Source organism: Artibeus jamaicensis, unplaced genomic scaffold (assembly GCF_021234435.1).
Source record: "Artibeus jamaicensis isolate MK-2021 breed Jamaican fruit bat unplaced genomic scaffold, CSHL_Jam_final contig_477, whole genome shotgun sequence".
NCBI lineage: Eukaryota > Metazoa > Chordata > Mammalia > Chiroptera > Phyllostomidae > Artibeus > Artibeus jamaicensis.
The window spans coordinates 6,312,228-6,326,519 of NW_026521854.1; the positions used below are offsets into that span (position 1 = coordinate 6,312,228).

The window sequence follows — 14,292 nt, forward strand, 5'->3', positions numbered from 1 at the left end:
ACCTTCTACCCTCAGGGGCACAGCACTCACGCCAGAGCATGACAGAGTATATGGAGAAGTTAAACCCTGAGTGAGATGCATTACATGGTGAGGGACTGGAGGCAAAAATAGAGTGCGTATCTCAGTCCCAGGCCCTCCCACTGACTGCTTGCTCTCCACAGCCCTACCGTGGGAGGCACTACATACCTGCCCTGCATCCAGGTAGTGTGTCACCTGGAGCACCAGGAAGAAGACACGTAAAGACTCCTTCTGGATGGGGTTCCCCTGCCAATTCTCGACAATCTGTCCACAAAGGGTCAGCAGCGGGTGGACTTCCTGCAACTTGCGCTCCATCAGCAGCAGCTGGGGAAGGGGGGGGAGGCACAGGCACAGGCACTGAGAGCCCCTCTCAGTGCTCAAGGCCACCATCTGCTTGCCCACCCACTGGGGGACTGGTGGAACCATGCAGGGAGGGTGAAAAGCCAGGCTGGAACCCGAGTCCAGGCTGCTCCTTCCTTAGCCAAATCACACAACCTGGGTGAGTTTCACCTCTGAACCCAGCTCGAACACAGGGGCCTCACTCTTGTGGCTGCCTGCAGTGCTTAGGGGTCTGGGTGCCCACAGAGTTGCACCACAGTGAGGAGAAGCCCTGCCTCATGTCTACCACACCAGCATCATTCTGCTCAGCCTCAACTTACCATCCCTTTGCTGAGCAGGAAAAGCGCCCTGGAAAACAAAGAGGGGGAGTCAGTCTGCGAGGTTCAGGTGCCTCCTGGGATGACTGCCTCCTGGGATGACTGCCACCCCAGGTGGGTCAATGTTCACAGTGACCAAGAAGCAACCCAGGGAGGTGGCTAAGCAGATGACAGTGGCCCCCACCTGCCCCCAACCAGGCTGGTTTTATTTACAAGACTGTTCTACTTTGTTGTATTTGATCTTTACATTTTTGGCCTAATTGAGACACTCATGTGGCTCAAAAGCCCAAAAGGCATACACAGATGCTCATAAAGCAGGGAAGGGCATAGTATAGGACAGCATGCTTGCCATAATCTCACTCTTGCTGATACAACATTAGTGGACAGCAGAGGGTGTGGAGTGGGCTGGTCTGTGTGTTTGAACCCAAATCCACACTTCGCTGTGGCCCCTATGTACCTCTTCTCCCTCACCTGTGACTGGCCAACCCCCCTTGGGTTCTCCCGAGTGTTAAAGGGATGAACTTGGGGAGCTCTGGACACATTAGCAGCCTCGCCACCCACTGTTTCCATCTGCAATAGCCAGCAAGGTTAAATTTCTATCGTCTCTCTTAAACCTTTCAGCACTTTCTAAATGTGTGTGCACTGCTGTTATCACCAACAAAAATAATAAAATGGGCATGTTAAAATGTTTAACAAACAGCCAAAACAATGGGGGAGGAAGCCAGGGAGATGGTCACTGCCTTCAGGAATAGCTGTGGTCAGGCAGAGTCCACAGGCCCTAGTCTACTCAACATCTTAGTCTCTGTTCCACCAGCCTTGGCAGATTCCCTGTGTGCTGTGGTCAACACCCCATGAAGTGGGCACTTTTCCCTATTTTACAGGTGAGGAGAGTAAGGTGGGGAGGTCAAAGTCACACAGCCTTTGAGATATCTCTTCTCCAAGGCCTCCAAACCCTTGCCTATTTTTACCTTAGGGTGTGAACACTCTAGGTCTACTTGCCTGCTGTTCAACCGTTGAAACCTAAAGCTTGGAACTTCACACCAAGGTTCCTATGTTGTCACATAGGAAGCACTTGTTCAGAGGCCCTACATCAATGGTTGGAGTTCTGGGCCCTAAGCCCTGGTGCAGCCCATCTAAACTGCCCACCCACGACAGCATGGAAACCTGTCTGGAGACACTGATGTGTGAACATGCAGTGTGTGGCTGTCCCTGTGCCCTGCAAAATGTGTCAACACAAACCCAGTGATGGCTGCAACATAAGGGGGCCAGGAAGGGCCAGGAATGTGAGGCCGGATTGTGTCACAGCTGCCATCTCAGGGCAGGGTTGCTGAGGGGTAAGGACAGCCTATGGAAAACTGTGTTTCCACATGGGCACTTACAAGTCTACAGCTCAGAGAACAGAGTTGGATACTATTTTGTCTCAGCAACTCCATGTGACAAGCTCAGCTCCATGAAATGTAACTTTCCAGAACCCCAGTGCACACAACAGAACATGAGCACTGCTACCTAAAGTCTGTCTAGTGCAGAGGATTCTTCTCTTTAGGGGTGAGAGAGACTAGAGGCCTTTACAGAGGGTGCACAGTGAAGCTCCTGTGGCCTCTGACCCCTGAGCCCCAACCCCAGGGTACAAGCCTCCAGATGACCTAAGCAGTTTCATGTATACCATGAACCTATGTCCCATTTTATACAAACATCTGCTTATTCCACTTACTGTGTCTGTTGTGTATCTAAAAGCTCCCAGGCATCCTGAGAGGGACACTGGAGTAACCTTAAGTGCTGCCAAACACACGGGGCACCCCCTCTGAGGGCACAGCTCTCACATCTGTACCACACAGGGGATCAGCCCAGCAAATTTACAAGCACTTTTTTATTTCAAGATACTTAGGTACAGCCCTGGTTGAGTGGCTAAGTTGGTTAGAATGTCATCCTGTCCACCAAAAGGTTGTGGGTTTGATTCTCAGTCCACGCCCATATCTAGGTCATGGGTTCAAGTTCTGGTTGGGGTACATAAGGGAGGCAACAGATCAATGTCTCTCTCACATTTATCTCCCTCCCTCCCTTCCCCCCTCTCTAAAAATTAATGGAACATACCCTTGGGTGAGGATTAAGAAAAAGAAAAAAGATACTAGGTATGTGTAAATGCCAATTATGCTGAGAATGCCAGCTGTCCCTCATTCTCAGTCAACTCTCCAACCATACAAACTGATAGGATGAACTGATGAGGTAAAAGGCATCCTGGTGGTACCTTTAATCTGTACATCTCTTACTATGTGTGTAGGTGACCACTGTTTCATGCTGAAATGTTGACTGGATTTGTTGCCCAGGACCAAACAGCCAAGCCCTTTACAAGTAAGAGAGGAATGTGGGGAAAGGGTGCCTACCGTGTGTACTCAGATCCCACCACCCGTGCATACTCGGCTCCCACGCCTAGGAGGTCACAGGCTGACACCAGGTCCTTCTCAAGCGTGTGCAGTTGCTAAAAGGGACAAAGAACAATAATTCTTGCTTCCAAATCTCTTGCTTTATAGTACTTAGTACATGACCTTCACGCTTTGTTGGAGAGTTTAAGTGACCCTCCCCACCTGTCAACAAAATTGCCTCAGTGTCAGTCTTGAGCTATATTAACCAAATCATGTCATCAGTGTTGACTGCTTTGGGTACAGAACTCTGTTCTGTCCACAGTGCACATTATCTAAACTTAATGGTGCATAAAGGCAGCAGTTAATGCTCACGGGCATAGACTCCCAGGACTGAATGAGTGTGTCTCTGTGCTTTGCAGGTCACCTTCAGGGGCTGATCACTAGAAAGGAACCAGAGGCAGCCCAAGTGATAAGAAACTCCTTCAGGGACAAGTGTCTGCAGGAGTTTCAAACCCAGAAGCCTTAGCAGACTAAAAGGAAGGGATACTGTGGGACCTCAGTTGAGCTTGGGCTCCCAGGTGCATGCAGCACCCTCCAACTCTGTGACCTGAGACAGGAGCCTCATTGCCTGGCCCACTCTATCTGCCAATGGACAAATCGTACACGGAAGGATTAAAGGAGGCAATGCTGTATGGGACAGCAGTAGGCCAGGGGGAAGAGCTTGGGAACACCGGCTAGGTGAGCTCTTCCCAGCAGGGACCCTAAATCACATCCTTTTCAGATAAAGGGTTCCCATGGGGGTTGGGAGGAATAATTCCAACCAAGGGCCCATGACATGTACACACAGGCAGGTAATAGGAAGGTAGGCAAGAGGCAGTATGCGGGGCAGGCTGCTGGGTCAGGAAGAGGAGAGGGTGGAGATTGGCAATGAGAGGGGAAACGTGGGCAGTGTTCAGGACAGAAGAAACACCTTTCAGAGTGGAGCCAACTCACCCCAGAGCCTTCAGGCCTAGTCACTGCGGCCAGGAAGGCCCAGTCCAGAGATCCCCATCTACCTGAGCATCCCAAAGCACTGTGACCACGGCACTACTATGTGTGGAGAGCTGAAAGGTTACTGAGCGGGACTATGTGGAACCCAGATGAGGCAGTGTCCCAGGTGTTCACTGCCCAAGGGGCAGCCTCTTGGAATCTCAACACAGCTCTTAAGAAACATTTGTGGCAAGAAATGATTCTCAAATTTCAGTGAACACAGGCCATATGGAGAACCAGGAGGGAGGGGAATGCAATGATAAGGCAGAGTCAGCCAACGGGGAGAAGGGCACTCCTACCAATCACCCGATGCTGCACAAAAGACCTGTGTTGGAGTTACTGCTGAGGATGGAGATTGGAGGGGACTTGTGAGCAGGCTAACTAATCATCCCTGTGTCCCCATCCTCTTGGTACAGCAGCCTGAGGAGGGCCTGTGTGTCTGTTGTCTGCCTTTATTGCAGTTAGGTGGGTGTGCCCCAAGGTCACAACCCCATTTAGCAGCCACGAGTCTTGGCCAGGTCCACAGTACTCACAGCAAGCTGGAAGAGGAGGCGGCAGTGCCAGTAAGGCGTCTGCTGGGAGATCTGGATTGCTTTCCTCAGTAGTGGCTTTGCTGCATCGACAGAATTCTGAAAGGCAACGGTCACAGTTAGGGTGGAAAAGAAACAAGCTGGCAGGCAAGCTGGATTCCTTATGCAGCAGCTGGGGTGCCAGAAGGCCACTCCTGTTCACACTTACCAAAAGATTTGTGGGTTACTGATTTACTTTATTAAAAGAAAAAAAGATATTTTATTGGACTCACTGGCTGGGAGGTTTTTGCACTGCTCTTAAAATAACTCATTCAACTAAACTGAAAGTAGCTTTAGTACAAAATCCTAAACAGTCAAATTAGATGACAATCGCCACCTTTCTCATTCTACAAGACAGATGAGTGTGAAGCACGCAGTCCCTGCAGCCCAGGGAGCCTCACAGGCTGCTGCTCAAAGAGGGAAAAGGTGATTTTCAGGTACACCTGAGATCAGGAACCAAATTAAGAAGATAAACTATATGGATAAACTATATTAGTCCAGGAACTAATCATCTTACCCTAAGAACAAGGCTGTTTTCCTTTCTAAGTCATAGAAAAATATTCTATTGGTCCTCATGAAAAGTAATCACTCAGAGCTGCCCAAAGCCAGGGTACGGAGGAAGCATTAAAAGCCAGGAGGAAGTCAGTCTACTCCTAAGAAAACCAATTTGCCATTGTGCCTTCACTACAGGGGGAGGGACTCTGCTTTCAGAAGCCACAGGTTCTTACCTCTTGACAGTATAATTCAGACAAAAGACTTGCTGCTTCAAATTTAACATCTTCAAACTGTGGGATCTAGTGACATCTGGTTAAGGAAGTACAGATGTTGCTAAAAGGTCAGTTTAAAAGGAAGCAAGCAATGGGGTTCTTACACTGTAGCAGTCCGCCAGTCAGGTGTATCCCCCTGCTCTGAAATCCTAAGTTCACGTATTCCCCCAGCAATCCCTGAACTTGCTGCTGGCCAGATGTGGAACTTGATGCCAGGGCTTGAAGAGGAGCATGGTACCCACGGAGAGGCTGCTGGTCTGGAGGGGCAGCTACAGCTGAGCAGGGATTCTTCAGGTGGTCTGTGGGGCAAGACCTAAACCTGCGGGGTGCATCATAGCAGGAATTCAAGTTTATAACACACTCTTTTTATTTAAACAGAGCATTTCTTAAAGGGAACAGCACCAAGAAAAGGATACTTGTTGTGATATCAACCACTGAAAAAGAAAGAAAAAAGTATTAATTCTCAGCTAAATGCTCCCTAGCTCTGCTTTGGGGGTTACAGATTGTCCTGTCACAAAGACCACAGGTGTTCAGGTAAATGGGAAGGTGATCTATTGGCTCATTTCCTGCTAATTTAGCAACCAGAGCATGCCTGGGAGAGAGGGAAAAGCACATGCTCCCTTAGTAACAGGATCTACCTATCCCACCAGGCTCCTGAGTTCAGGTCAGAGCCCCCGACTCCCCAACTAGGGCTACAATGCTTTAGGAGGGGAAAAAGTTCAGAGGGATCCTCACATGCTACTCATTACAGTATCCTGACAGCAAATAATGACATATGAGTAAACAATTACAACTGGACAGTGTATCTGGGGGTGTCAGTCCCTCCTTGAGAAGTGGCGTTTCAAAGACACTTGGAAATGACCAAAGTTAGCCTTAGAGGGGAGGGAGGAAAGCTCCAGGAAGGAATTGTGGGGGCAGCACCAGGCCAAGAGACTGTAGAGATGATTCTGTGACCTGAGCTTGTGGCGCCTCTGCTGGCACACATGCAGGATGTGGTTCAGACAATGTAATGCTCCCATTTGGGGACAGTTGTGCCCTTGAGTTCCACATTCCAAAAGGAGATAGTGAGGCGCCAGGAGAGTCCACCACACTGACCATAGTCTGTCAGACCATCCAGGACTCAAGCATTCACTCAAAACTTGTTCCACAAATATTCTCAGAGTTCTTGTGGGTGTCTGAAGGCAGATCTGGAGCTGAACACAAGACCCTGATTTGCCATGCTCTGTGGGAGAACAGCACAAGGGGTGTGTGTGTGGGTGGGTGGGTGCACATCGGGGGCTGGGGTATGTGTTCCCAGGTAAAGGAGGAGTGGGAGGTGCTCTTCACAGAGAAGAGCCTATAAAAAGGCAGAAATCCAAAAAAATAAGGCTGGAAGGTATATGTGCCACTCATTGGCAGCGGGGACTATGGGTCAGAATGCCCTGATGACACTCATTGAGCCTGACCCAACAGAGGCATAGAACAAAAGCACTAACCTGGCTGGTGTGGCTCAGTGGACTAAGTGCCGGTCTGCAAACCAAAGGGTCGCTAGTTCAATTCCCTATCAGGGTACACGCCAGGGTTGTGGACCAGGCCCCAAGTTAGGGGCACATGAGAGACAACTGCACAATGTTCCTCTCCCTCTATTTCCCTCTCCCTTCCCCTCTCTCTAAAAGTAAATAAATAAAATCTTTGTAAAAATTAAAAAGCACCTAATGAGATCTGAGTTTTAAAAGTATCCTAGCTTTTTAGCATTTAAGATATTGAGGCAAGGATGTGGTGGGTCCTCTGGTGAGAAATTCTGGATTCCCTGGGTCTTCCAGTAGGAGCCCTGATCAAGTGTGCTAACAACACAGGAGCCAAAAATTTGTTTATCATCTCTGTGAAGGGGACAAAGGGACAACTGAATAGACTTCCTGCTACTGGTGTGGATGACATGGTGATGGCCACAGTTAAGAAAGTTAAACTAGCCCTGGCTGGTGTAGCTCAGTGGATTGAGTGCACGGGCCTGCGAACCAAAGGGCTCCATTCTCAGTCTGGGGCACATGCCCAGGTTGTAGGCCAGGTCCCCAGTAGGCAACCACACACTGATGTTTCTCTCCCTCTCTTTCTCCTTCCCTCCCCCCTCTCTAAAAGTAAATAAATAAAACCTTAAAAAAAAAGTTAAACTAGAGCTCAGAAAGAAGGTACATCCAGTGGTGGTAACCGAACAACAAAAGTCATACCAGAAAGAAGATGGTGTGTTTCTTTATTTCAAAGAGAATGCAGGGATGACAGCAAACAACAATAGGTGATATGAAAGCTTTTGCCATGTAGCAAAGGAGTGTGCAGGTTTTTTGGCCAAAATTGCATTCAATGCTGGCAGCGGTATTTGTAAAACAAAATAAAACAAAACAACATTAAAAGTTATTCCCACACTCCCAATAAAGAATATCCTAGATGCACCAAAGAGAATGCAGAGGGAGGAAGAAGCGGAGTCAGAGGCTGAAGGCCTTAGGAGCTGCTGGCTGGGAAAGTGAGCAGAGCTGGGGCAAGAGTGAGTGGTAGAGGAGGAAGTCTGAAAAGAGACTAGGAAAGACTTGGAACTGCATCCCCAATCAGCTGCCTGAAAGATACAGGTGGGCCAGGAGGGGGAGCTATGGGAGAACGCACACCCAGTACTACGGATTTCTGCCTCTTTCCCACACATGAAGAGAAGCGCATGTGTGGGTGCGCACACACAATACACACACGTGCACACGTGTGTCTGTGAAGTCCAAGCAAAAGGCACTCCGCAGCTAACATGAGTATCCCCTCCCAAAACTCCACTGCAGCAGGCTCAGAAGGGGCTCAGGGTCCCCAGAAGGCAGGGCCAGTGCCTGCTGTCAGGAGTGAAACCTCAGAGGCGAGGTTCCTTAGCTGGAGGCTGTCTACAGAAACAGTGGGGACAGGCCCAGCTTCAGCCATATATATGTGATGTCATAAAAGTGGTGAACACTTAAGTTTGGACTTGCTTTCTACAGAAGTGACTCCTCCTCATGGGGAAGAATAGTCCAGCAAGAAAAGCTCCTGAAGGCCACCAAACAGAAGAAAGAATGGGGATACCATGGAGGAAACCATGTAACTGAAGAGCTGGGCTAGGGACATACTGAGATCTGGCCCAACCCCAAGATTCAGTGGTCCCACAACTTAATCTCCATGGGCAAGAACTACCTCAGGCAAGGTGTACAGGCAGGAGAGGAGGCCTCTAGCAAGAGTACAGGGTGTTTAAAGAGAATGCAAAGGACACACACAAGGACAGAACTGGAGGTGTGGACCTACACAGAGGAGCTGGATCCTAGTAGCGCTTAGTTATCTGTTTCCAGGATCACAACCTTACATTCTCTTATACATGTGCTGTGTCCCCACTACAAATACCTCCTCATGGTGCTGTATCCCCAGTTCATGGAATGGTCCAATGCACAGGAGGTGCTTAGGAAACATTTGTCACATGAACAACAATTATCATTTAACATCACCAGGAAATGAGAGCTTTCTTATGTGCACATGGCACAGAACTGAAGCTTACAACTTTCAAACACAAATACCTATCTCTTGAATGACATCAGGTACCTCCCTACAAAAATCACTACTTTGGATCCAGGAATCAGCATCAGTGACTCCTTGAGCCATCCCCCACAATGACCCAGTTCCAAAGCTAGGGCTACAGAACTGGCTCAGTGTCAGGGCAAGTCAGTCACTTCCTCAAAACTGTCAGACACCAATCAAATGATTTCCCTTTTATATCTTTTTAACACTTGTAACATAAAATCACAAATTGGAAATATACAAACATCAGAAATATATGCATCTCACAAATAATGTACCTTACCTAAAGCTGCTAATTCATCTGCATGTTTTTCTTTGTAACATTAAAAAAAAATAAAACAGTTGTTATGTTCCCTTCCTGATGAAAAAGCAGCTAAAGTGGGAGGCCTGTAGGCATAGATAGGGCAGATGAACAACCCTACCAGATGTCTCTAGGGTTACCTTGGGGCTCTCAGGGAAAGCAAGTACCCTAAGGGGTGGAATGGCCCAGATCAGCACATCTCTAGCGCTTAGAGGATTCAATCCAGGGCTGAGAGCATTTCAAGGCTTCTCTGTACCTAGAAACCAAGTTAACTTTTTTTTTTTTAAGATAGGTTTTATATAACCAAAATGCGTAGAAATAGTTACTGACTGCAACTTCTTTGGGACGAAGCATAGCACTTTAGGAGCCTGTCTTGCCTCTCTCTGCTGTGTGACAATGTTTACAAGCATCCCCCCTATCAGTGGCAAGTTGGAAGAGGTCTCCACCTTGTGGGTTTGTTGAGGATCCAATGAGACAGTGTCCAAGAAGCATGAATGTATGGTTTGGCATGTAGAAAGGACCAACAATAAAATGGTAATTCCCAGGCAGAAACCAGAAGAATCTGCGGTTGGAAGGGAGGCAGAGGGCGTGTTGGTGAAACTGTGAAGTTACAGTTCCTAAACAAATTTCAAATCGTGAGGTCAGAAGAGAGTCAGAGAGCAAAAATGAAGAAAATGGAAATGAAAATAGGAGGAAGCACAGAACACTCTTCCATGAAAATGTGTTAACACCAAGCTCTGTAAATGCAGGTTCCGCACAAGGTTCTACTCCTGGTCAATGGGGCACAAAATTTAGCAGGACACAGCCATGATCCTGAAGTACGACAGATATGCTCCAGCTGTGCCTCATGATAAAAGGCTCATCACTGACCCCTCTCAGACCTTTAAGAGATAAAAGGAAGCATTTAATTACTTGCTGGGAAGGTAAACCAGAGACTATGAGGCTAAACCTGGAAACAGAATTAACAACTGTCTAGACAGCACAGTTTGGAGCTACTTTCTAAGTCAGATGAGCAAAACCACCACTAAAAAGAAGCTCTGTTCCAAAAGCAAAGAGAAAGTAAACACAGTGTTAACATGGATACTGCGGTCAGAGAGACCACTATATGTTAGTATGACTGCTTAGATTATGGCGAATAATGAACAATTAGTCCAGAAAAGTGGCATTTATTTCTCTGTGGCTCTTAAATCAGAAAAAGTCTAAGATGACGATGTACTTTTCAGGCCAAGGGATAAAGAGAAATATGACAAAAAGTTCAGGGGGAATGTGCGAATTACTGAAACGGAAATGTCTGCTTGAAAGGAAGTGTGAAAATAAGAAAGGCTGAAAGTTCACAGAGGAAAAGATATATAGTGAGAGGAAAAATAATAAGGTGAAAAGTAAATGTAAAGGAACACAATCTGACAGAAACACAGAAACAGTCTCACAAATTCTCTAGCCAAGAGATTTCTGAGTAAAGGGACATCCTTTACAATCACAAACTATTTACTGAAGGAATCAGAGCAGCCAAGAATTCTGACAACACAACCACATCACTTCCAAAACCATAGTCAAAAAGGAGGGCTCTCAGGTAAAGGGTCCTATCACACACCATAATAGTTACAGGATCTATTGAGCAGACCCAAGGAATGAAGCAGTCGGCAGGGGCTTCAAGCATCTGCAGAAGCAGGTGTCATGGAGACCAACAGTTTCGACCTGAGGAAAGGGATAAACACCTTCCATACCTCTGATGGGAGCACTTGACAGATGATTCTTTCAAAGCTGGTAAAATTAATGAAGCAGATGCAGAAGTTTATTACATATTCCTTCTATAGAGCTTGTAAATACAGTTGAGGAAGCAGTTCTAACATTAAGCAGGTAGAAAAGTAAATAATCTAAGTTTATATTTAAAAAGTATGATTACCAAGGAAGTTAAGGTCTCTCAGAGAGCAAATAAAAGACGATGACAATAACAAAGATTGAATGTAGTACTGACTTTAGAGGCCAATTAAAAAGTTTTATCTATAGCACTTTTAAGTTAGAGAAGTTAATTCAGGAAAGAACAGCAGGGGGAATAATCAGGGAGAAAATTGTCACAAAACAGTCGAGTTATTTACCTCTTTAAAAACTTTTTTTTTTGTTTGTTTTTTTTGTTTTCGTTACTCTGGGTTGACTCCCTGAAAAGAAATTGGAACCTCTTTGATCATTTGCTCTTCAGGACTAGAAACCAGCAAAACACTTCTAAAAAGAGAATATGTTATAATTCTTTATCAAGTGAGTCTGGGAAAGGAAAGAATAAAAGTTGGTAGCTTCCTGATTTGGGACAAATGCGCAGCTGGTAACAATTGAAGATTAAAGAAAGCATGCTTGAGACCCAGACCCTGGCTGGTATAGCTCAGTGGATTGAGCAAGGGCCTACAAAACCAAAGGGTCATGGATCTGGTTCCCAGTCAGGGCACATGCCTGGGTTATGGGCCAGGTCCCCAGTTTGGGGCACACGAGAGGCAACCACACACCAATGTTTCTCTCCTTCCCTTCCCCTCTCTCTAAAAATAAATAAGATATTTTTTTTAAAAAAAACAAAGAAAGCATGCTTGAATTGCAACACAAAAGCACATCACAAACATTGCAGAAGGAAAACAGCATGGATAACTGCACTTCAGCTGAAATGTGAACACATTCCCAGCAGGGGATGCAAATGACTGAAAGAAAAGGATTCCCAGGTATAAATAACATCCGTGTGAACTATGGAGAAAATCTTGTGGCTAAGTGGAAGACCCCACAAGATTTAGGGTTCTGTAAAATTGAAAAGTATATCTCCAAAAGCCAAGTGGCTACAAAGAAGCAATCTGAGGCATGACTGCTTCCCTTCAACAGTAGTGAGTGACAAAAATGCAACCACACACACAGTGACGGTGAACCACTGCCAGAAACAATAGCTTCTGAGACAAGGGAAGGGAGATAGCAGGATTTGTTGTTTATGAAGGGAAGGGAGAACTTCAGAACTGGGCCATTGGGCCCCCAGACTCTAGAAGTCACAGCCCCCAGTCACCCCATGCCTAAGGAAGCCTGGTGCTTCATTTGATCGCAGCCTCATCACTACCCAGAAGAGAATCTGACATACACTAGTAATGGGCCAGTGACAGCCTGGGCACTCCTTGGGAATCACCTGACAACCCAAGTGATTCTCCAGGCTCACTTCCTCCACCACATTTAAGGCTTTGCTCAAATAGAGTTATCTCTACCAAAAGTAGCTCCCCATCAACTCCACCCTTTCTCCCTGGTCCATGTTTTTTCATAGTTTTTCTATCATTACCTCTTACTACGTATTCATTATTTGTCTCTCTCACTAAAACATAAGTTTATGTGGATAAGGACTGTTTTAGTTATTGCTGATCCCCAGCACTTGGAAGAGGGCTTGGAACCTGGTGTGAGCTGAATAAACATGTGCCAAAAGACTGAAAAAAGATACAACTGCACAAAACAATAACAATTTATTGTCTTGGCAAAGAACCTGGGATCTTTAAGCCTGCATTCGAGCCCAGTTTTGTTAGTAACTTGCTGTGTGGCTTTGGCCAAATCACTTTACCTCTCTGAGTCCTTACAGTCTTACTGCTGAAAAAAGAAAGTTGATCAAGCAAAAAGTAAAGTCCCTTTCCAACTCTTTACAGTATGCAAAACAAAGATCTGCTATCTTCCCAAAGGCAACTTGTTACCAGCCACCCATGGGTTCTGATTTACCTCAGAGCAATACATTTAAAAAATCGAAGTCGATTCAAGAAGTTGCTCCTTTAATCAGAATAAAAGAGTAAATGGCAAATGAAGGCATTGTCTGACAGGAGTCCAGTGTCGCTGTGAGAAGAAAAACTCTACAGCCGGATTCTTTGAAGCACGCACCAAGATCTCACGAGTAAAAATAGCGGGGGTGTCGGTGAGGCCTGTCCTCTTAAGGGGATAGACTAGTGGGTGGTGGAAGAAAAAGAAGCCACCCACAAGGTGAACACAGAAAGCAAATAAATGCTGGGAGATTCCTCCCCCCAATCTCCACCACCGAGTAACTGGTCCTGGAATCTTGACCCCCCCTCCCCCCACCGCCCACACACACAGTTCCACCTGCTCGTAGGACCTCAAATGACTAACTCTAGGCTCTGGGCCGTTGACTCCCACCTGACTCCTTGCATCACTGATAGGGGGTCGGGCAATACCCTCCAGACACTTATCAGACTTCCGGGTCTGGGGAGGAAATGCTTTCCCAGGTTTTCTGAGACCAAACTTCAGATTCCCAAGGGATGCCTGGACTGTCACCTCAACCCTTCATTATCACGAGTCACTTCAGGAGGGAGCTTTCAGGCCGATACTTCCGGGGCTGAGCCCTGATAAAGTGGAAGATGCAGGACCCAGTGGCGAACTGGGGACGTCTCCATAGGCGCCAACAGGTCATCTCTTGAAAACCTGAGCAACTTGGGAATCCTATTCGTTCTCAGAAGAGCGGGGTCCTGGATCCTGCCTGTCACCACAGAAGTTAAATAACGTACTCGGCGAGGCCCTGGGGGGGTCCCCTAGATGCTGGCGGCTTCGGGATCCCGCCGCTCATGCGGAAGTCGCACCTCTGGTCCCCAAAGAGCGGCCTGGGCGGCCCTCGCCCGCCGCGGTCGCGGCCCGTCAGCTCGGGTCCCACAAGAAGCCCGCGCTCCTCCCTCGCGGCCCGGCCCGCGCTCACCGCTTTCTCCAGGTGGCTGCGCGCCTGCTCGCTGTTCTTGGTGTGGTGGTAAAGCACGGAGCCTAGCTGCAGGTGCGTACGGGCCTCGATGCGCTGTGGCGGCTTGAACGGAAACACAGCCTGCAGGCAGTGCACACACAGGCGGATCTTGGGCGGGCTAGACGTGCGGAAGTGCTCGGCGAAGCCCAGAAGTGCCAGGTACCATGACTCGGCCGCCTCAGCCTGTGCAGCCTGGGCCGCGGCCGCTTGGGCCGCTGCCGCCGCCTGAGCCGCCATTTTGGCCACCACAACAACAAGCCGTCGCCAGAGGGAGGCGGAAGCAGGCTCATGGGGCGGAGCCAACACTC

At 47.6% G+C, this 14,292-nt stretch overlaps 1 protein-coding gene across 3 annotated transcripts in view; it reads right to left on the bottom strand.

Annotated features, from left to right (window-relative positions):
• The window catches only part of MAU2 (MAU2 sister chromatid cohesion factor), a 28,871-nt gene extending 14,612 nt beyond the window's left edge, over positions 1 to 14,259 (bottom strand). Inside the window, exons 1-7 of one of the 3 annotated variants that reach the window (XM_037152717.2) lie at positions 13,946 to 14,259; positions 5,816 to 5,833; positions 5,361 to 5,426; positions 4,597 to 4,692; positions 3,056 to 3,150; positions 678 to 705; positions 187 to 342 (exon numbers count right to left, since the gene is read on the bottom strand). In XM_037152717.2, the coding sequence (XP_037008612.1) occupies positions 187 to 342; positions 678 to 705; positions 3,056 to 3,150; positions 4,597 to 4,692; positions 5,361 to 5,426; positions 5,816 to 5,833; positions 13,946 to 14,221 (735 nt within the window). In that variant the 5' untranslated portion in view covers positions 14,222 to 14,259. Of the gene's footprint in view, positions 1 to 186; positions 343 to 677; positions 706 to 3,055; positions 3,151 to 4,596; positions 4,693 to 5,360; positions 5,427 to 5,815; positions 5,834 to 7,603; positions 9,535 to 13,945 lie in introns of those variants that run through there. The other 2 variants (XM_053668046.1, XM_037152718.2) reach the window with 2 other exon arrangements.
• Between the last annotated feature and the right edge of the window lie 33 nt (positions 14,260 to 14,292).